This window comes from Sturnira hondurensis, unplaced genomic scaffold, assembly GCF_014824575.4.
Source record: "Sturnira hondurensis isolate 20B ecotype Veracruz unplaced genomic scaffold, ASM1482457v3 Scaffold0009244, whole genome shotgun sequence".
NCBI lineage: Eukaryota > Metazoa > Chordata > Mammalia > Chiroptera > Phyllostomidae > Sturnira > Sturnira hondurensis.
The window spans coordinates 5023657-5047341 of NW_028081875.1; the positions used below are offsets into that span (position 1 = coordinate 5023657).

Genomic DNA, 23685 nt, shown 5'->3' on the forward strand with positions numbered 1-23685 from the left:
CATTCTCCTCTCACTCCACCAGCATGTGTATTTTTATTCTCCCTCTTATTCCTTCCAAACTGTACCAAAATCTGTTTCCTGACAATTTGAGAACTGAGAAATGTCTGTATGAGGGGAAAAAAGTGAAGACACATGTTATGTTGTAATTTTAGCAGGGAAATGTTGCCTAATGACAAAACCAGGGGCTGTCTTGTGATGTTTTCTCTGCTCACGCTAACATTTCCTGTTTTGATCTCACTGTCATCTTATTAAAGGCAGTTGAGACTGCCTCCCATTCAGAAATGGTGGCTTGCTTTAAATCAGCAGAGTATTGATTTTTAAGGATAAGCACAGCATTGATGACCTTAATTTGGAGAGTGGGGCAGACCACTACATGGGTTGACTGTCGGTTTTAATTCATTGCAAAAACAAAAAGCAGGCAGTCTGTTCAGCTGTGTTTCTGATCTTGAAGTATCCATTCTACTGGGTTAGAAAGTTTGTTCAGACACAAGGACTTACAAAGCACATGCCAACTGCCAGACATGGCTCCAAGCACCAGGAATACAGCAGCAAAAAATACTAAGCCTCTGCTCTGCTGATTTTGAAAGAGCACTGAACTCTCAGCCAGGGCACATCAGAGGTTGCAAAAGAAGGGGCGGTTTGTCTGCAGGGCCCTTTTGTTTAACTGTGATTGTCTTTAGGTCCAACTAAGCCAATTACTGTCAAGGTAACACTGGAAATCCTTTCATGCTAGAACACACTTCTCCTTCTGCTCCTTGATTTTTGCCTCTTATTAGTATATAAACTGCTGACAAAAGGTAAACTTTTCTGTTTCCTCTCTATGGATTACCTAACCACAAACACTGGCTTGGAGTTCAGATTAACATTTCATTATGTAGTGCACATTATGTTCTGCTTACCAACGAAGAAAGACAACTAAAGAATATTTCAAAAATTATTTTCACACATGCTTATTGTACAATATTACAATGTATTATGTGCAAAATTCCATTTAAAAATCATTTACAAAAGGAAGTACAACACAGTATGTGCTGAAGGTTCTGGATATATCACAAAAGCTAACAAAGGAACAAGGTACAATGCCAATCAAATTAGATGACTACACGTCTTTACACAGCACAATAACATGTTTTAGCAACTACTTGGGTTACACTGATACAAGACCCTCATACTTTGTGAATCCCTAACCAGATTTCACAAAACATAAATTTACTTCACCATACATTCTTAAAATTCAGATGGCCTTTATGGTGCATTTGCAAATTCTTTTCTAAACAGCATCTTATTTAACTCAATGAAAGTCATAGTAGACATTATTTGGTTTCTGTCCCAAATAATTTGATGCTATTAGTTTTGACTTATGTGGAAAAGAAAAATAAGTGTTATCCTTATTGTTTTTCTCCTTATAGGGTTTTCAAAATTGTTTCCAAGAGCAAATAACATGGAAAAATTTAGCCAAATCTTACTGCATATTTACAATATTCTCAGCATAAAAAGTTCCTTCCATCTCCATTTCCCACTTTCTTCAAGGAGTCTGAACCTGCAGACTAACTCCTTAGTCCTTTGTTAGAGCCTGTATTTCTCTCTCAATCTTTCTCTACATTCATTACTCTCCTGATCCTCAACATCACTTGGTTAAACACAAGACAGCAAATGTCACTTAGCATGAACAAGGTAACAGTACATCAGATTTCCAAAGGCCAGTGTCAGTAATACATCGGTTTAAAGAAATCCAGCAGTCTCTCCCCACAACGTTGCCAAAACATCCAGTTATAGAAGGGAGACTTGTATAATGCATTACTCTCAAATCCAGCAAGAGATTTCTTTTTGAATATTAAATGTTAAAATCACATATATAATTACAGAATATTTTAAAGTTACAAAAATATTTAAAAAACCAATCCTGACAGTTTACCTGCAACTGCTATAAAATTTTTTATGAAATATATAAAAACACAAAGGTTCTTTGCAAAATTTTTTTTAAAAGGAAAAAAGAAAAAGGTGAAGGAAGCTATCCAAAGAACTCAGAAATACCTGACGCACTGCATCGGCCAACCTTGTCAAACACCTGCTGTTGAATTCAAGAGAAGAGCTTGTACCTTAAATGGTTATTCAGCACATATACATACTTGTGAGTCCACCTAGAACCTGGCTGCAGGTAGCTAGCAAACAATTGTAGGACCCTTAGACCATAAAATGCAATTCTCCATCTCTGAAGGAGAATCCTACTGTTTCATGTATCTCAGCTACCTTGCTTGGGCAATGTGGCTAAAGATGTCCTGCCAAGTCAGCCTGTGGATGGCTTAGTCACTGAACTGAGGGGTCTGTAAGGAGGTGACTGCTTTTCAAACACAACCACATGGAAGCCAGAAGGCTAGGTTCCTCACCCTCCTTTGAAAGCACTGCTGAAAAGTCCCAGGTGTCTTCTATGAAGTGATGGAGTCTCCTTTCCCATTCTGAACAATTATACCATAAGGATCACTCTTGATGCGCTTGTAGACAAAGTGGAAGATGTGGGGTTGTGGCCGGCTGTGCAGCTCAGCCTTGATTTTTTGAGGGTAAGTGTCCTCTGCCAGCTGCTGCCATGTTTCGTCAACAAAGAGGAAGAGGCTGTACTCCTCAGGGTCCTCTACTTTAAACTTCTCCGCACAGAGCTGACACACATCCTCGGTGGTGACGTATGGTCTCACAAGGAGGGTCTTGCCTGTGCAGCCACTGTTGACCTCCTGGAATGCAACTCGAAGGTAATTCTGCAGGTGGAAAGAGAGATGTTGGGGCTGAGTGAGAAGGGTAAAATGGGACAGAGCAGTCATAAGTGAGACTGATGAGATGCAAGTGAGAAGTCTATCTTGCAAGCTACTGCAGGCTCTGGCTTCTCAGGATGTATAATGCCAGGACACGAGGACTCCAAGGGCAAGGAAAGAGGCCATGCTAAATTTGGACTGTGGGGAGAGCAACTATATGGACTGAGTGGCTGTATTTTAATTCATTACAAATAGAAGGAACAGGAAATCCATTCAGCTATTCTGATCTTTGAGTGTCCTTCCTAAACCCTGGCTAAGAAATCTTGGTGAAGACTGTGAACTAGATCCAATACTGGGCTTCTTTCCAGCTGGAAAAACAAACTAATCAGAAGAGACTGAACCAGGAGTCGGCAGGAAGAGACATGTAAAATGGGTAGACCCAAGAGTATATATTGTACTCGCTCTGGATGACTTTTCATGAGGTTTAAGCAAGGGCAATAATGTTAGGTTAGACTACAAGATAGTGCCAATATTTGACCATTTTTCACCTCTCCAAATGGCAATTTCATGTGGTTTCATCTAATATAAGTAGCTCTGAGTACAATATGAAAAATGCCAGGAGAAAAATGTTGCTTCTTCCAAAGGGCTTTGGAGATGGAAGTGACTAAGTGCGAAGTGGTGTTATAGGGACATAAAAGATGTTTGCAGGCTTGACGCTGTCAATAGTGCCAGGTATATGCCATCACAAAATGCAATGAGCCTTCGATCTCACGAATGCAAAGTCCAAATGAGGTATCAAGCATCCCACACTCACACTAGGCCCTCTGAGATTTTGTGACCCTGGATAACATCTTCAGTTTCCTCTTCTACAGAAGTGGGGTTACCAGACAAAATAGAGAATAACCAGTTATTTTTGATTTTTCAGACATAAAAGATGCTCCTCTTCTAAATCTGGAAACCCTACTCAGGAGTGAAGGGAAGTGGTGCTCTCTTTCCAGGGTTCCATGTGAAGGTTTACTGGGATGCTAGAAGGGAAATCTCTTTCAAAGGGAAGGACAGTGAGCTCTGCACTGGTAAGAAACTCTGACATTCTTGAATTAGAACTCCTTAGCAAATACACACGCTCCATTTTAGCCAAGTCTGTCCTCTCCTATCTCAATCCCCCACCCAACACTTGGCCCAAGCACTTGGTATCCAGTTACTCATTGACTTCTCAAGAGACCTTTGTGAAAGAAGTCTACATTCTTTGCATTTCACCAGTGAAGAAATTGAGGCACAAAGAGGCTAAATAACTTGCCCAAGGCCACACATCTTGTGAGCTGTAGACCCAGTGTTCCAATGCCTTCACCACTGTGGTGTGCCGCCTCTTCAGCGTGAGGAGACTGTGTGTGCGCCTGTGACCCCTGATTTAGAAGTTCCAAGTGGAGTTTTATGTCTGAGTTTTTGTTTTTACACCCAAATGGACTGTTGAGAATTCCCCCTTTGGGGTTATATTCTAAGTTGTGCATCTCCTGAGTGAGTGGGGCCAGGGGGAAGGAATGTGGAGAAGGAAGGGGGAACTGTGGCCTCTGGGGGTCTCTAGGTTAGAGCTCCAGTTGGAGGGAGGTTACAGGAGGAAGGGGTTGGTGGTAGGTTGGGAGATGAAAAATGAGCTTTTCTCATTTCTTCTCAGAGGGTGTATAGCCTAGGAGTCTCCTCCTGGAATAGGCAATCACAGTATCCCAAGAGCTGTGTATGCAAAATCCCTAACACATGGACAGCTCTTCAACAGCCCAAGGGGACAGGGGAGCACACAGTATTCATCTTGCCTTCTAGATTAATGTACCTGGGAAGGAATTTCTGAGACTATTGCTATCTTAGAAAAGAAGTTGATGGTCTTGCCTTTGTAGAAGGGCTGGCTGTGAACCAAATGTACCTTTGAGTATTTTCAGAGCACTGAGAAGCAGAAAAGGAAGGTGAATCTGAATACAGGCATGGACAAATCTGTCCTGCTTAAATATTCACCACATGGCACATAAAAACAAAATGTAGTCAAGTTTTATAATTTGATTTGAAACTTTCAAAATATGACTCAAAGACATTTGCAGGTTTACTCATAATTTCATAGTTTTATAAGTAAATCAAGTGTTGTTGTGCTTGGTAAATATTTCTATAGCCCTAATCTATCTCCCCTTTTTTCAGAAACAAGTTCTTTGGGAATCTCATATTCCCAGGGAACCAGCTCAGAGTCATGGGAAATTCCAGATGGGGACTCAGGCAGGACCTGACTGGCTGCCAGAGCTGATACTGCTAGTGAGATTCTGGGGTCTTCTGTTTTGGGGCAATAGGAAGAAAAAAAGGAAGGGGAGGAGGGAAGGCATTACTGCACCTCTCCTTCTTCTCAGAGAGACCAGGTCCACTGCAGTGCCTAACACTGCTATTTGCACTCAGTCTTCTGATGAAATAAAGTACCCACCACCTGTGCCAAGAGCTTCCTCCTTGACTTCCTGTCTGCTTAGGTGCTCAGCATCCATGCTGAACATCCTGGAAGAAATCCTGCCTTAATTTGACTTTGTTTCCTTAAGGACAGCAAAACTTGGGCCAAACACACTTTCTTTTTCCCTTTTTTAAGTATAAGCAAAACAGAGAAGTGAAACAACAAGGTCAGAGGGTAGTTTAAAAATGATCTCTTCCGCTGGATGATCTGACAAAGGACTCTCAGTCCTGAGAGTCAGCTCTGCCTTTATGGAAGACAAGGGAAGCAGTATGCCTCCCTCTACCCCTTATCACCATCATCAACCACATACCTGAAAGTCATCCACTGAGGGGATGGTCCGGTTGGTGGTTCTCCGTTTGTGCCACTGCCTCAGGGTGTCTCTGGTCTCTGAGCTGAGAAGTCTTGCAGCTTGTTCTTCTTGGAAATTCTTTATCAGAGAAAGTGCCCCATAGGCGCTTGTCAAGTAATAGCCTCCTAAAAAGGACAGAAAGAGTGTCTAAGAGTTTCATACTCTGGTGATAAATGAGTGGACTTATAGAGGCTGTACTTTGTATTTTCCCCATTTCTCCCGCATGCATTTCCTGTGGGACCACAGAAGAACACATCCAGAGCACATACTTTATGCCTCCATCAGTCCTTTCACACAGTCATCCCCACAGATGCCCCCGGGGACCCAGGCCCCTGCCAAGGAGGGGATACTGGCAGTCCTGGCCAGCAACACCCTGTTTTCACTCATGGGATTCCCATTCCAATGGGTAAGACAAACAGAAACCTCTAAATTATTTAAGTGCAAGTGTGAAAATGTTTTGCCAGAAAAGGTCAGGCCTTTTTGCTGAAGCCTGATGGAAGCTGGGAGGCAGATGAGGTGGCAAGGTCAACAGCGCTCAGGCCAGAATCATTTACTTTAGCAACAGGAGTCCACACAACTCCTGGCAATTTCTTTGTTTTTTTATTTTTTATTTTTAAGGAATGAATATTTTCTAAATTTTAAGTAAAGTATATATTTTGAAAGGACTGCACAATATATGACTGTGTTTGCAATAATATGGGTTCCTCAAAATTTCTCCCTCCTTATTCCTTTTTACCTTTACTTGGGAACTAAGGTGATACATTTTGGAAAAAGTAATTTACAAGGAAAAGTAAGTAATGTCCCTTTGATGATACATTTAAAATGATTTCTTATACTTGTAAAATGTTTAAAGACTACAGTGCTGTGAGATACACAGAAATGTGTTCACAGTTCTGTCCTCAAGTATAACTTGGTGCCTTCTGAGCAACTCGCAAGCACCGTTCTATAGAACCACTAGGGGGCGCCCTCAACGTTTATTAAAAATTCCCTAATTGGACACCCACATTTTAAATTTAGAGACATTCTTTATCAAAATAATGTTGAATCTCCACCAGAGCAAGGAGCAGGGGGTGAGTTTATAAGAAGTAGAGTCTGAGTACCTGCTCTACAGAATTTTATAAATTTATTAAAAGAAAACAAACATGGGAAATTTATTCATGCAGGAATCAGAAGTTAGTTGTGGTTAAATCAGTTTTGTGATGGCCAAAGTACTTAGCTGCTAATGCAAGATCCCAAACAACTCTTTCTCTGTTCGACAACTGACAACAGTCAAGATGCAATTGGTCTACCACCTCAAAAATGGGCAGAGTCCCCTGTAAATCCCAGTGGACATGTAACTTCAGAAAGAAACACACCTTTGTGGTCACCAATGGAGATTTGGGGGTTATTTTTTTAATGTCAGCATTAACTAGGCCACTCTAAGTAATATACTTTTCGTGCACATATTACATCTCAGTCTTTTTGTTTGGAGTTATTTGAATAGTTTAACTGCTCACCAGCCAGGAGTAAGTTCTCCAAGGCAGCTTTGCATGTGAGTACAAAATTGTGAGTAGCTGATTTTTACTAAATATTTGCCCCAAGAACAAAGCAGCACACAATTAAATATGAAACACAGTAGTACATTCAAATGCCACACAGAATTTTAGGAGAAATCAATATTGACTTAAATATTCAAGAAAGGGGTGCTAGTATTAGAACTGGGACTTGGGGGTACTGTTACAATCAAGTTTGGGAGGGAGGGTGTTTCCTTTGGATATCAAATTTTAGACTCCATAGCTATGATCTGCTCAGGCCACTAAAGAGAAAATACAAAATGCTGGATGCACAAAACTGACCACACTTTGAAATATGTGGATGCAATTAGAGGAAGGTTTACATTTCTAAAGTCCTACCACAAGAGCTGTGCCCTTAAAAGCGGTTCTATGATTCTTTCTCCATAATGAAACTACCTGCTTAAACAGCAGGAAAGAGATGTAGGCTACTGCCTTGCAAACCCAAGAGGGCCTGGGGCAGGCCTTGGAGGGCTGGGTTGATGTAGCTCTCTGCTCAGCAGCTTTTTCTTCCTGGTCTGCACAGCTTCAGTTCACTGTAGCACAGGCCTGGTCTGTAACCACAGACAATCCGACTGGCTGCCCTGCTCTCCCCAAGACAGCAGCCATGCAGCCTGAGGCATAGTTAAGTGGAAGTAGGCTTAAGTTTAAGCATGAGCTCACAGGCTGCTCCATATGTTTACTGGCTGGGCCCTTGTTTCTCTCAGGCATGATTTCTGGAGGTGAGGACATCAACCTGCTCACCTGTCATCAACAGTGTCCAGGACAGTGTCTTCCCTTGGGGAAAGCAGGGAAAGGTGGCAGGGAAATGCCTGTCTTGATTCCTTGGGCCACAAGATGTAAGCCATATGTTTGTCCTAAGTATACATTGTCAGCAACAAAATGGTAATTTTGAGTGAAACTGGCATGCCCTTTCGCTAAAGTGCCAAGAATTTGTCATATTTATTACTAGAATTAAACATGATTGAAGCTAAAAAAAATACCCAGCTGCATAAAAAATTATTACAATGCTGTAATAGATAACAATGATGAGAAGTGTAATAATGATGGCTCGTATACTTCTCTTGGTCACTGGACAAACCCATACTCTTTTCCTCCTCCTGTCAAGCCCCAGGGCAGAGCAGGAATGGGAAGTCTTAGTGCCTCAGGATGTGAATAATAGTGAGGGCAGATAAACAGGTGAGAGGTTACAGGAATGAAAGAGGCTCATTCACATCTGTCTGGGGTGGGAAGACCACATGCAAAGATAATCCTCACTAACCCTGAGCCAGCACTGACCCTAGAGAGGTGAAAGCTGCACTTTAGGGGCTTCCCGGAGGAGGGCAGATCTGATAAGAAAGCCAAGCAATAGTGGACTAAAGAACACGTTCTGGGGTGGCAATACATTGAAGTTCCCTTCAGGGAAAATACAAGTATGACATATCCTTGGGAAATCCTATCAACTCCTGGACCTTTTAACTCAATCCTGGACTAAAACTCACTGGGGAAAGGAAAAAGAAAGGTCTATGCAACAATTCAGAGCTCAGGATCTAGCTGGGCTCTTATAGGGACACACGAAAATGGATGAACAGGATTCACAATGCACAGACCCTGGCTTGTTTTCCTTTAAAAAGACACAGAAACTCACAGAAGAGTCCCAGTCATTTCTGCTTTTCAAGACTGTGTACCATGATGACAAACATCCAAATTATTTCCGTGATAAAATACCTAATCAATGTGTAAGGGGAAGGAATTTCTGCTAAGACATGTTGGAGTTAGGCAGACACAGGAAGGACAGTGAATTGCCAAGATAAATTAAAAGCAAACCGCCCAGATTTTTCCCACTGCTTTTAAAAAAAATTTAAACAACAAGCAGATACTATTCTTTAAATAAAAAGAAAAACAATGCTGTTTTCATCCTGAAAACAAACATTGCCTTAAATGATGAAAACAAAAGACAGGCCTTCATTTGTTTCACGTGTACAACAGCCAGACATTTCTTCTGGCACTGGAAATATTCCCTAACAAAAGTTTGATTTCAACTTCCTCTTGAAATCAAAGAAACCATTTCTTTTTCTACATAGCACTTACTCCACTGAACATTTTTTAATTGCAATTAACCAATGTCGATAAAGTGTAATTATGGCAGAATCACATTTTGTGTTTTTCTGTTTACAAATTTCCTACAATAAATATGCATTACTTTTGTAGTTTTAAAAAAACTCAGCAACTTTTAAATTAAAACTGGACTTAACCCTATGATTTTAATAAAGCTCCCATATAACAGCTTAATGAGAAAGGAGTTTTATTTTGGGATATATTCCTAGAGTTACATAGAGGTGGTATAATGCGCAACATTGTAAGTGTACTAAATTCTACTGGATCATTCATGTTAAAACAGTTGATTTTGTTATGTGAACTTCATCTCAGTAACAAACACCAAAACCCTCAAAAAGCACCCAGTTCTTTCCACCTTTCAGAAAGCACATTACCTTCTCCGTGTAACAGCGAAGGATCTAAGAGCTCCATCATGTACTCAATTTCCGTGTCCAGTTCCAGCATGTCACACTGAGCTATGACATAGGTCAGGACTGGCAGGAAGTCGTCAGCACCATACATCCTCCCTGGGATTAGGAGGGAAGAGGAGAACAGGAATAGTTTCACCCACATTTCTTTCTTTCATTTCCTATTTGCTGCTTTTATTAGATAGTGAGGAGTCATCCTGGGCAAATCTGCTATTCTTAAACAGAGGTGGGTGTTTCTGGAATCCTGTGTAGCCCACGACCCTCCCCACTGCCCATGTCTCAGACCAGGCGTCACTCACAATTTCAGGATGAGCCTCTAGGAGTCAAAGAACACCGGAAAGATTTCTTCCCCACTGTCATGAATTACATCATTATGCAGTAGGGTGCAATACTTTTAAACAGCTTAACTTTCAGCAAGTAATATTACAAACTAATTTACAAAGTTATCTGCTTATTATGTTAACCCTTTGTGTCCTGTTTCCTAATGCTGTCTGTGCAAGTTAATAACAAACACTGGGAGAGGACCGAACTCCAATCAGGAATAAAGGCTGCTCTCTGCTCAAGTTGCTCACACAATTGATTTAAATGTGCTAATTCAGTATATGTAGAATGAGTAATATATGAGTAATGTATGGCAAAAAGATTTTAGTCCTTCTATTTTTTCATGACAGTGGTGATTCTTAGCAGGGGTGAGGGATGAGAAACTGGCATTGTCTAGAGACATTTTTATTGTTGAGACTGAAGGGTGGGGTGCAAATGGCATCCAGGATTCCGGTAAACTTCCCATAGGGAAAGGATAGCCACCACACAAAGGATTATCTGGTGAAGATGCCATTAGTGCTGAGGTTGAGAAACTGTACTTCGGAAGAACCTAATCCTGTGCAGATACTTTCTAGGGTCTTTTATAAATGATTTCATGAACTACAAAAATATATTTTCTATATGTGAAATATGCTGGCAAATTTAAGAGGTGATGTTCATATGCTATCATTGCTAGTGTAAGAGCTCATGTATTATCTTTCCTCAACAATTTGAATGCACACACTTCTATCTACTCAAGGAGTGGGTATTTGAGCCTGTGTTTTCTCTCAGTTCCTTTGCCATGAAGTGGTTTCACTCAGAGGAAAAGGTACTAGTCATCCAAGGAATTATACTAGGCTCCCTGAAGACCTAGAATAATGCAGGGCCCTATCACTATCTATGAGTCATAGTTAGGATCTATAAGAAGCAGCACAAAAGAAATCCCAGGGTTTATTTCCCAACTTTGTAACTCTTTTGTGAATTCTAATTACATTGCTTCAGCTTGTGGAAAAGAAGGGAGAGCCAATGAAATGGCTGTAATAAAATTGCCCCATTATTGCATCCTCCAAGTTTCTGACATGCTGTAGACCACTGACACAAACCCTCACTGGCCAAAATGTAGTAATGATTATTGCTAATATTTCCACTGCACTTGGAATGGAAATGTTAGCCTATGTGGGCTTTGTCCCATCTAACGTCCACCTTATGAAGGAAAGGGCCATATCCAATGACACGTGTAGACACTGCATCTTAGAAGGTAAAGTGTGAGAAGGGTGGCCAAAGTCTCACAGTTAATTAACTCATTTGCAGAGCTAGGATTTAAACTTGGACTCCATAGACTGAATATGTATTTACTACTCTGCACTAAATCTTTAAATAAATTGGTATCACAAAAATCTTGTTGCCCTCATAAGATTATTTTTTGGTGCTATTAATCTGCTGCAAGTGACTAACACTTGCATTTTTAAGAGTCACTTGCTGAAATCAAGAGATTGAAAGGAAGAGCAATTGGGAATCAGAAAGCCTGGCTTGTGATTGGCCTAGTCACTGGCCACATTGCTGGCCCTAGTGGGAAATGGCAGCCTCACCTGAGTTGTTCTCCATGACAGTGTAAATAAGCTTGCAGACCCTCAACAGCAGCATGACTTTCTTTTCTGGAGAATACATCTTCTGCATAGTCATGAATTTGACTTTGATTTTCTCCACATCCACAAAATCTGGGGTTGGGGCGAAGACCCCCAGCTCCTGTGGATTCCTCTGCCGCACGAGCTGCAGATTCTCCTTGAGTTGTTTCCATGAGCCGTCGGCCATGTGGAAGTCTCTCAGCATGGCCTCCACGTGCCCCTTTAGGGGCTTCAAGATGCACTTGTGCATGGCTTTTTCCAACACCACATCTGCCAAAGAAAGTGCAGCTACTGTGACCATTGTCTGAAGAAAGAAGAAATGTAGGTCTGCTTTCTTGGAATGGACCTCTACCTGCAACTCTACACACTGGTTAGAGGGCAGACAAGTTATAACTACACACCCACCTGCCCGACAAAACTCAGTAGCACTGCCACACTGCAACCTTTCTGCTGTATAGCCAGGGAGAAAAACATCTTCCCTGATAAATTCTTAGTTTCTCTTGCATACAATCAGTGCAATTAAATATATTTAACTACTTTTATGTCCTCTCCTCCAGAAGCTCAGGCAAATATTTCAGAGGACCTTTTTTAGAAGTAGTTCTTCTACTGATTGAGTTGACAGGTAAACAAATGCTATTTTCATGAAAGGACTTTCTAATAGCGAGGGTTCAAGATCCCTTATAATATTTTTTCTGAGGAAATACATTAAACTAAATACACATGTTATCTTAGATTGGATTCTGGACACAAACATAAATCTTTATTTCATTTGCTGTAAAGGACATTAGTGGGACACTAGATGAGATTCGAATAAAGTCTGCAGATGAGGTAATAGTGTTAACACTGAAGCAGTGTTAGTTTTACTGCAGTTTTGTAATAATAGAGTGTTTCTGATTTTAGGAAATACACACTTAAAGTAAGGACACAGTATCTGCAACTAACTCTCAAATGGTTCAGGAAAGAGGATGGTGAAATGAACCATCCTTTTGTGTGTGTGTGTGTGTGTATGTGTGTGTGTGTAAACAGAGAGAGAAAGAATGATACAAATCTGACAAAGTGCTAACATTCTGGGAATCTGGGCAAGAGGAAGACATGATTTTTCAGTACTATTTTTGCAACTTTTCTGTAAGTAAAATTCTTTTAAAAGATTTTACTCATTTAGTTTTAGAGAGGGGGGAATTATTTTAAAGGCAATTTTAAAGGCAATTATTTAGAAATAAGACTTCTCTTTTTGTACTGATTTCAAGACTTTACTCCTAACCCCCCTCTCCAAGTCCTTAATAAACAGAACAACTATTAAAGTCCAAGGGATCTGGTACCCAGCTATTTTTTTTTCCAATAAGAAAAACAGGTTCAGTTCATGAAGGGAGGGGGTACAATGATTTGCATGAAAAAAAAGGAATGAAAAATCTTTCAGAATGAGAACTAGTTCAGAAAAACAAACAAACAAACAAAATAACCCAGAACGATCATATTTCATATAAATCACTATCTGTTGTTTTCTATTATATCTGATTGCTTTAAATCCTAGAAACAAAATAGTTCGAACTAAGAACAATGACACCATTTTAGGCACTTTACATGCACTGACTCTTCAAGTCTCAAACAAGCCCTATGGGGGTTCATTTCATAGATGAGGAAAATGAAATCCAAGGAGATCAGTGCCACACACTTAGCAAGGGGGGAGCCAGAATCCTAACCCAAGAAATCTGGTTATATGAAGTGTATTTATCCACCAAAAAACAATAAAATACTAGAGAATTGTTACATACAACATTGTAAATTTTAGAAACAAAATGTTAGCTGAATGATCAAAACTGAAAACAAATTTTCTGAAAATACTTATTCAGATCCCATCAACTGTCCCCAGAGCTCATCCATAAGAGGAGATGGTAAAGAGCATGGCAGTGGCTTGAGTGCTTCTTGCCTTAATGAGACCTGATGTTGTTATTTGCAAGAATTGTTAATTGTGTTTCCCTCCCATGCTGTGGGTGGTCACTCCCCTATTAGGAATGCAAGACAGAGCCTTCTCCCTTTTGTCACTCTAACTGACAGCACTGGTTCCAGAAAAGGCCAGAGATCAGACAGGGAGTCATCAGGAGGCTGGCCATGCTTACTCAATGCTATCTAGGGGGAAGTGAGAGCCTGAGAGGTGAAGGTGAAGTCTAAGAAAGCACCAAGAGTATGAGGCCTGAAAGCCAGCCAAACTTTATCTTTCTAAGTGACCTTGGCCAAGTCACTTTGTCGCTCACCGTCACTGCCTCAAATTTCTGAACTGCCATCCGAATCATTGCCCATGGAAGGCATGACAGAACTAACAGTCTAAACCTGACTGATTGCTAAGACAAAACAAAATAATCATAAATATTCTCCAGGGAATTTCAATAGAAACCAGAACCTAAACAACATAACATTCAAAATGTACAATTTGCAACCTAAAGTTCTGATAAAGGTAAATGATGAAGTTAGGTCATATGGCCTCTTGGTTTATTAGAGTTCTAGCATTCTGATAATTTTTAAAAAGTAAAGTAGTACAAAGAGAAGCCCATTACAAGAGATGGGAGCTCAAATTGTAAAATTTAAATATTTATAATCACTGACATTTATTGGGCATCTATTTGTGCAGTTCCTATTCTAAGGGGGCTATGTATATATGACCTCAGTAAGTGCTAATCCTCATTTCCACCCTTTGAAGTACGAAGTAGTGCCACCCTCACTATGCACCTGGGCATGGGGCTTAGTAGCCAAATGACTTCCCAGGATGGTAGAGATGAGATGCAAGCCTAGTTGTCCCTACCACAAACAGATCAGGAGATGGCATGATGGGCCTCCCTTGGCAAAGGGCAAAATGATTTTTCTTTATGTGCTAACCCATTTTCCTTTGGTTGTATAATTGGATTAAGGATTAGAATTGACACTGTGTGGTGCTCAGTGAGTTCCAAGCACTATTACATACTTTCTGACCCTTCACTGAGATGAGTACATAATCCCTATTTGTCTTAGTTTGTGTTTTCCCAGAAGCTGACCCTAAGACCAGGACTTGATTATGAGTAGTTCATCTGGGAGGTGATCCCAGGAAACACTGGTAGTGGACTGCTGATGTGAGACAAGAGGGAAGAAGGCCAAGGTAGCATGTTTTATTAAGCCAGCCATCACTGGGGACAGTTGGAACTCATTCTGCTGGGAAGTCCAAGGCCCAGTGTACAGCATACCTCAGGGTTGCCTCACCAGAGGGGAAGCAGCTGAGGCATTTACATATCTGCTCACTTTGGTCCCTGCTTGAGGGCTGCTCCCAAACATGGGGGAGGGCATTTCCATCCACACTGGAAGCACAAGAAAGTGTCAGGAAAAATTTCGCAGGTTCTGGCAGTTGGCAATCAAACAGGTTAAGTGTCAGTGGAGCAGGCTCAATGGTGTCCAGCATGCCATGTTACATGGGAAGAAACTGAGGCACAGATATGTGAAGACATGATGAAGCACACACAGCTCAACAGCAGAGCTGGGTCTTGTGGCCAGCAGTCCAGCATGAATGCTTTCCCTGAACCACCCACACACTCCTGCCTCTCAGCCGAGAAACTGATTCTTCCCATCTCCTCACAGCGGAGATGTGACACCCAGGCAGCCAAAAGCACTCGCTATACTCCGCCCAAATTGCTCATAAAGCACATCACTTGGTGTCCTAGTGGTCCTCAGGTCAGCTGTGAAGTTCAAATGAACAATTTTCTACTTTGTGACCTTGAAGGAAGAAGATGACCTTTCTAGGCCTCAGATTCCTCATAGGTAAAATGGCACCGCCCAGAGGGCATTTGTTGGGAGGGTTGGGTGAGAGCTCGCAAAATGAGCAGCATGTATGCACCTGACACCTACTCCCTGGGCAAAAACCACTGACTCCCTCTGTTGCGTTCTGAATGTGTGCTAGATGCCCTTGAAAAGGGATACCCAGTTTGGTGATTCAGGCCTGTTTTTTTTTTTTTCCTTCTGTTAACTGCGGTTTGCTTGGTTTGAAATGGGAACTGAAAGTGTTTTAATAAATTAATTGAAAAGCCACCTTGTTTCCTCTACATCTTTCTATTTTTCAGGCTCTTTTACTCTTCCTCAGCCCCGCCCACTCATAGGTACAAAGAATGAAGATTGGAAGGACGTCTAGGCATCCTGGGTTTTCCTTGCCCTCAGTGTTTTGTCACAGCCTCATTCTGTCCCTAGCAGCTCAAAACCACAGATGAGCCAAACATCCTCAGAGACTGTGTATCTTTAAGAGTGATGGGAATAAGAGAGCCCTCAGAACCATTTCAGATGAGAAAGTATGTGGTATGAAGGGTAGGTTTGGTTTACTGGTAACTGTTTTGCTCTCCTATCTGGGGAGGGCTCGGGTCATGCTGCTGTCCTGGTTATGTCTGCCCACTTCAGGCCCCTGGCATCCTTGCTTGTTACACTGGTCTGCAAGTGTTTATGACCAGCATCTGATTTCATTGGTTGGTATCTGAACTAGAGAGATTGCCAGAATTCCGCTGGTGTGATCATTCTAAAATGCTCTCCACTATCTTAAAGACTCAGACATTTCCTGGGAGTGCACCCCAGGCCTTGTCTTCTATTCCTTCTTCCCAGCACATATCCCATAAACGGCCTACGTTCTTGCTGAAGCTAACAGTATTGCAGTCCTCTGTGCCTTTGCTCCTTTCCACATGCCGTTCTCTGTGTCTGGTGGGCTCACTGCCTTTCCTGATGTGGATTCCCATGAAGCCTTGCTTTCTCACCCCCTCTACAGGCTCCTCCCCTTCCTGTGAACTCAGCATTCTTTTGCCTTTGCCACTGCACTGACTTCGAGAGAACTAGACTTCTCTCCTCCAGGGGAAGCCCTCTGAACACCAGAACTGGAAGGGTGTGATGTGAGCCACCTGCAATTCTCAGTCCAAGGATGGCATGTAGCATGTGCTTAAAAGTGACTGTTGAACTACAGATCCTTCCTTTGGGAGGCTATGTGAAAATTGTTTCTTTTTCTTACTCCTGCAGAATACAACACGTATGACTCTGGTGATGATGCTATTATCCAGGTTATGTTGGGACAGCCAGTTCCAGTCCTGCAGAGTACCCTGCTGCCCTGCAGGAATGCCTTGTACCTGGCTTTGCTTTACCAATGGTCAGCAATGCATACTTCAGCCCATAACGATAAATGATAAAGAATGTTTTATCATTAAAGGTAGACCCCACCAGGCCAGCAGGGATGGCGCCAACATAAAGATGACTGCTACTGGGTGGCGATTTACTTGTATCATTACTTGTTTTGGTGGGCTTCAAGGAAGGACATTATGAAAAAGTACGGGCTATATTAATGTGATATTTTATGTTTAAAATCCATCAGCTAATTTCAATGTCTTTTAGTAAAAGGCCAGTAAAAAAAGAAGGCAGCGGAGAAGAGAGACCAATCCTCCTTACAGAAAAATTTTAAATAATTTGTGTCCGTCTCCTGGCCTCAGGAGGTGGAGCTTAGTTCTACTTTGATACCTCGAGTATGGGCAGGACTTAGTTGTTTCCTTCTGAAGCATAGCATATGGAGACAGGAGGACCTGTAATTTTACAGAACAGAAACTTGGCAGACTCAACCTTGGGCTGGTGATGAAGGGTTAACAATATTAATGTTAAGTCAAGTAGACCAGGCATCCTCTGTTATGATGTGACTTCACCTCTATGGTTGTCCTTTCTCCTCCTAAAACAAATGAGAAAGACAGTATAGCCACCACTTGAGATGCAGGAAAAGCCTGCCACTTGAATAATTTTCAGTCTTACTTGCCTCCTGGCTTGACCTAAGTAAGTTTTTGTTTCCTCATCTATAACAATGAAGATAATAAATAGGGACTTCCAAGGCCTTAAAAAGATTTAAGGGGACTTTATGTATAAAAAAAGCTGTGTAAACCATCAAGAACCACACATGGGTGAGTGGATTATGGGGGCTTTCACTTGGTTCTATTAAAAACACAGTATGCATTTAATACACAATTGGACTCAACAAGAGGCAGGCTGTGAATTTTGGCTTCTAAAAGAAGCCCTGGGCCTGGACAATAAGCAAGAACTTCGACAGCNAAACAAATGAGAAAGACAGTATAGCCACCACTTGAGATGTAGGAAAAGCCTGCCACTTGAATAATTTTCAGTCTTACTTGCCTCCTGGCTTGACCTAAGTAAGTTTTTGTTTCCTCATCTATAACAATGAAGATAATAAATAGGGACTTCCAAGGCCTTAAAAAGATTTAAGGGGACTTTATGTATAAAAAAAGCTGTGTAAACCATCAAGAACCACACATGGGTGAGTGGATTATGGGGACTTTCACTTGGTTCTATTAAAAACACAGTATGCATTTAATACACAATTGGACTCAACAAGAGGCAGGCTATGAATTCTGGCTTCTAAAAGAAGCCCTGGGCCTGGACAATAAGCAAGAACTTCTACAGCGGACATTGTGCGTGAGGTGAGAGGCCAGGGGCTGTACCTGCATTACTTGGTTCCTGTTGAGAGGCTGAATGAGTGAGGCAAGGCAATGGGTGGGACCTCTGGCCAGTGAGGGCTCCTCCACGCCATGCTCTCCTCACCACCACAGCCAATCAGAACCATCCTTTTGGCAGGAGAAGAGTGCTGGGAAAGATGTCAAAGTTTTAAAGATTCCCAAGCTTCCATTTAAATCAATGTAGTATTTTAAATGTCCCCTGGCTCATGCTCTCAATTCTTATATCAATTCCAGGTAATGGTGATATTTCCTGCCTAGGAGGTGCTTATCTGTCTCTCTTGGGATGGAAACTTCTTTGGTCAGAAAACACTATATAGTACAGATATCTTCACATGTCTTATTTGTGATGCTACTCCCAGCCCTGCCTTGATGGTTAGGGCTTTCCAAATTATAGGGCTAACAGTTTCTGTGCAGGGACTCTTAATTCCAGAGTTGTGAACCTTCTTTTAGTTGATATAACATAACTGACCCAATTTTGATGTCCTAAAATAAAAATTACCTAACAAATGATGCCCTACAGGAAAGAAAGATGGTCTTCTACCTATTTAAACTAATTTTCAAAAGTAATATAAGCATTCTTTTTATATGCTGCAAAATCAGTCCTTCTCCTTTCTCTCTACCCCTTGCTAACTGTATAAGGATGTTTGATCCTTCCTGACAATATGGTCACATGGACTAGATCAGAAGTCAGATCCAAAGTTTTAATTGCAACTTGGGATCAATATGTCTCTCTGGTTGCATCTCCCAGAATGACTATTTATATTTAAAAGGGCAGATAATAACTCAAGGGATTAAGCCAACCTATAAATTAACAATTAAAAACAAGTCACACTAAATATTAAAGCTTGAGCCAGACTTCCATATTCATTTTTTAAAAAGTGATCTGGAGTAAAGCAGTTGTAATTGTTTAACTCCTAGGGAATTTCTTCAAATCCCCTTTCTTACTCATGCTATGGGCTCTGGTATTTAACCACATTTCAGCATTTCTCTATTGAAAAGACACAGGCATGTGTAAATTGATATTCTCTTTGAAATATGTAGTAATTCAGTTTAAGGACACTTTTCTTCAAATAATTACACACTTACTATCCAGCAATTAATGAAAATAAAACGGTTCTCTTGTTTTTCACTGTCGACTTTTCTGAACACAAAAAGTTGGCTTTTTGTATTGTTGATAGTCTGTGGTGGACAGTTACAGAAAATCTGAGATAAGTAACACTTCTGGAGTTTCAAAAATTTTGTTTTCCTGAAATAAGACTTGAAAACAGAAGAATTTCCCAAGATTAACATCAAATGAGAAATAAAAATTATTTTGCTTGAATAAAAATCAAAACACCAACCACAAAAATGCAATTAGTTTTGCAAAGTGGAGATTTTACTACCAGAAATTTTGGACTCATTTTCCCATTGGTTGAAAAAGACTGAGCAAGAGTGGTAAGATGTAAAACTCACCAGTTCTAGAAACACATGTTGGAATAATGAGGAATGTCACACCCTATCCCTTGGAGGGGCACACCGGTAATGAGTATATCTCACTCTGTTGATGAACTTACTGATTCCAGCTCTTTTGAGTAGGACCTGAAATTGTGTATGCTTTTTATTAAAGCATGTGTTTGTCCTTCCATGTACTACTCTGGAGGTGGGTGGTGTGTGGGGAGTGGCCCTGGTTGCAGACCAGGTCCCCAGTAGGGGCTGCATGAGAGGTAACCACACAACGATGTTTCTCCCCCTCTCTTGCTTCCTTCCTTCCCCTCTAAACATTAAGTAAAGTCTTAAAAAAAAGAGTAATCGAAACATGCAATTTGTCCACGATAGGACACAANTGATTCCAGCTCTTTTGAGTAGGACCTGAAATTGTGTATGCTTTTTATTAAAGCATGTGTTTGTCCTTCCATGTACTACTCTGGAGGTGGGTGGTGTGTGGGGAGTGGCCCTGGTTGCAGACCAGGTCCCCAGTAGGGGCTGCATGAGAGGTACCCACACAACGATGTTTCTCCCCCTCTCTTGCTTCCTTCCTTCCCCTCTAAACATAAATAAGTAAAGTCTTAAAAAAAAGAGTAATCGAAACATGCAATTTGTCCACGATAGGACACAACCATTTAGAGTGACAGGTTTTTTTCTTTTTTTTTTAGCTCAATGGAACTTGACAGGGATTTTTATTTTCTTCTTTATACTTTTTCTGTATCTCACAAATAATTTTAAGATGAGCACTTGTTATTTTTTAAGTCAGCAAAAGCTATTTCAAAATGAATATCTTTTCATGACAGTATGTTTTTAACTGAATCTTGGCTAATGTGACTCCCAGTCATGTTTTCTCTCTTTTTCTTAATTTAATTTATTGCAGTGATATTGGTTAATAAAATTATATAGGTTTTAGGTGTACAATTCTATAACAAATCATATGTATATTGTATTGTGTGTTCATCATCCCAAGTCAAGTCTTCTTCCATCACCACTTATCCCCCCTTTAGCTTCTATCTCGCCTCACCCCCTTTCCCTCTGGTAACCACCATGCTGTTGTCTATGAGTTTTTTCCCCTTAATCCCTTTACCTTTTTCACCCAGCTCCCTAACTTTCCTCCCCTCTGACAGCTGCCAGTCTATTCTTTGTATCTATAAATCTGTTTTTATTTTGGTTTGTTAGTTTATTTTGTTCATTAGATTCCATGTACAAGTGAAATCATATGGTACTTGTTTTTCTCTAACTGGCTTAGCATAATACTCTCCAGGTCCATCCATATAGTTACCCAAAGGGTAAGACATCCTTCTTTTTTGTGGCCAAGTAGTATTCCATTGTGTAAATGTACCACAGCTTTTTATCCACTCATCTACTAGTGGACACTTGGGCTGCTTCCAAATCTTGTCTATTGTAAATAATGCTGCAATCAACACAGGGGTGCATATATTCTTTTGAATTAGGGTTTTCAGTTTTTTCTAATTTATTTCCAGAAGTGGAATAACTGGGTTGTGAAGCAGATCCATTTTTAATTTTCTGAGATAACTCCATACTGTTTTCCACAGCGGCCTCACCAATCTGCATTCCCACCAACAGAGCATGAGGTTCACTTTTTCCCACGTCCTCACCAGCACTTGTTGTTTTTTGGCAGTTTCTCATTTTTTTTTTGAAATTGACTACCATTTCATACTCACCTAGGAAGTGATGACCTAAAGGGTTATAACAGGAACATATGGGTACAGTGACAGTGGGTAAGAGATACTCAGTTTAACTGGCTTTTCTCTTCATAATTGAAGAATCACTCTCTGAAGAAGAGAGATTAGTACTACTTCCCCATACTGCACACAATTGCATTCATGTGGTCATTTTTCACATACAAATGATGACTCTAATTCTACATGGGCAGTGAATTGCCTCCTTCCATTTCCTTAATTTTGAGGTGGAGATTCTGTAAATCTAGGCTTTAAATTTCAAGTCCCACTTCCTAGTTTGGAGCTATGTCCATCATAAGCGATGGGAGAGGAGGACAGGACTAGATTTTCTAAAAGTAGAAAACCCCAACTGGCATTCTTGGAAAAGCCTTATAAGCATTAGTAGACACCTGTTCAGAACAAATTTGAGGCTTGGAATTCTGGAAATGGCATTCAAAGTGAATTACTTCCACCCAGGAAGAGAGATGTGGTGAGAAATTAGCAGGCAAAAGAAAGAGAAGACCTCGTGTAAACCTAGGCTCCCCTACTCACCAACAGGAGAACCCTCTGTAAGCCACTGTATATACCTTGGCCTCCATTCATTACTTTGTAAACCATTAACAATATCTACACAAATGTGTCAACTGTGACTTGGTTATGAGGCCTGAGGAGTCACTGTGTTAAGAAGCCTGTAGTATACTAGTGAGCCCTTCATTTAGAAACACGTAAAAATAAGACAACTAGGCTAAATCCATTTTCTTGTCAGTTCTAATCTAGTAACTTGTACACTAAATGGGATTGGCTTTCTAATAGTTAGGGTCACCCCCTTCCCTCCAACAGGGCTTGTGATGAGTTTCTTAGGTTAACCTTTGCTCTGGTACACTTTCCTCTTATTTTCAAAAGCCCAGCATATTCATTGTACTTTCAGAACAGAATGATGGTTTCGCTGAGGAAGTGACAAAGTGCCTATTTTAACACGAAAGCTTTAAAAACCAAAACAAACATACCAATAAAAAAGCATGGCAATGATTAGGGCAGTCACACCCACATCTCCATAGAGAGCTTTAGTCTGAGATGCCTCAGCAAAGGGTTAGCCTTTTATTACAATTCCCCTTAATTTTGTTTTTAATTTAAAATTCTTCTTAAACGAATTTTTAATTGAAATGTAACTGACATACAACAATGTATTAGTTTTAAGTGTACAATATAATTAAAAACATTTTTTCAATTCCCCTTAATTTCTGGTGAGAAAATATGAATGTAGCCAGCAGAAGATGAGACTCAAAAAACATGGGCTTTGAATTTGATAGAAGGAAGTGCAAATGCTCTACCTGCTGGTTACCAGTTGGTGTGGCCTTGGCACAAACGACTCCATCTGGCAAAGCTCTGCCTTTCTTTACTCCACAAGGACCATGCCCATGCCTGCTTCACAGAGGTGAGGCCAGGACTCACTGAAATCACTTCAATAGCCACCTGGCTCAAATTAGGGACTCCATAGATGTCAGCTTTCTTTCTTGTTATGACCTTAGAGTTCAAATTAAAAGCTGCATTTTTCTGGAGCAGCAAATTTGTTTTTGGAGAAAATGATGCCTTGCACTCCAAGAGCAAGTAACATATCTGAACTTCACTTCAGAAAAAGCTGGCAGAAGAGCTTCCTGGGACCGGTACTTGGGTTGGTGCTTATAACATCAGCAGGGAAGGAAGGGAAGGCCCTTCTCCTCTTGGGGGCCTGTCTCTCTCTGCAGGCTGGTTGGCGATGCTTGCCACATACCTCAGAGCTGACATCAGTGCCTGTCTTTCTCTCCCTCTGGGCCTCCTCACAGGGAAGCTTCTTGTGTAGGTTTTGGGTCCCTGTTAATATTACATCTGAGCTGGTGTCCCCTGAGAAGCAGGATATAGTGGGTTGAGGAGAAAGAGGTGGTCTGTGTGGTTATTTTGATTTGCCTTGAAGCTGTTTTCAATTCTAAGGCACATCACAAGAGTACATTCCTTCTAGTCTCTCTCTTCAGCAACAGCTCAGCTCTAACCACGCCTCTTGGACCCAGGCTTAAACCACAGAAAAACAAACAAAGCTTTGATTCAGCTGTGAGAAAAATCAAAGAGTGCTGTAACTCACTTAAAGGAAAGAGAGACGGGGGTTGGAGGGAGAGACACTACTCTCTACCACATACTGTTTACTACTTTTGACAAACAGACCCAATCAGAAAAAAGAAATTTGTGTTCAGCTTTATGAACTGCCAGGAAATGTCTGATAGCTATTTTGGCCATTGCTGCCCAGTGAATGAGCTCTCTGAAATTAGTCTTTTAGAGTCAACCTTCTGAAATAAAAAAAAAAAAAAAAAACCCTTCAACACTCTTGCCCTGGAAAAACAGATTGCTTGCCAAATTCAAATTTTCCTTGGCCAAGGCTAATCTAGTCCTTCAATGAGGTTATAAAGAAAGTATTTCCCCTTGACTTTAGAGAAAACACCTTTCATGTGATCTCAAAACT

General features: G+C 40.9%; 1 protein-coding gene across 6 annotated transcripts in view; it reads right to left on the minus strand.

Annotated features, from left to right (window-relative positions):
* Positions 1 to 240: 240 nt before the first annotated feature.
* The window catches only part of RIN2 (Ras and Rab interactor 2), a 241542-nt gene continuing 218097 nt past the window's right edge, over positions 241 to 23685 (minus strand). For all 6 annotated transcript variants that reach the window (XM_037057024.1, XM_037057028.1, XM_037057025.1 and 3 more), the window contains 4 exons: positions 11513 to 11818; positions 9591 to 9722; positions 5531 to 5694; positions 241 to 2750 (listed from right to left, as the gene is read on the minus strand). In XM_037057024.1, the coding sequence (XP_036912919.1) occupies positions 2427 to 2750; positions 5531 to 5694; positions 9591 to 9722; positions 11513 to 11818 (926 nt within the window). In that variant the 3' untranslated portion in view covers positions 241 to 2426. The remainder of the gene's footprint in view (positions 2751 to 5530; positions 5695 to 9590; positions 9723 to 11512; positions 11819 to 23685) is intronic.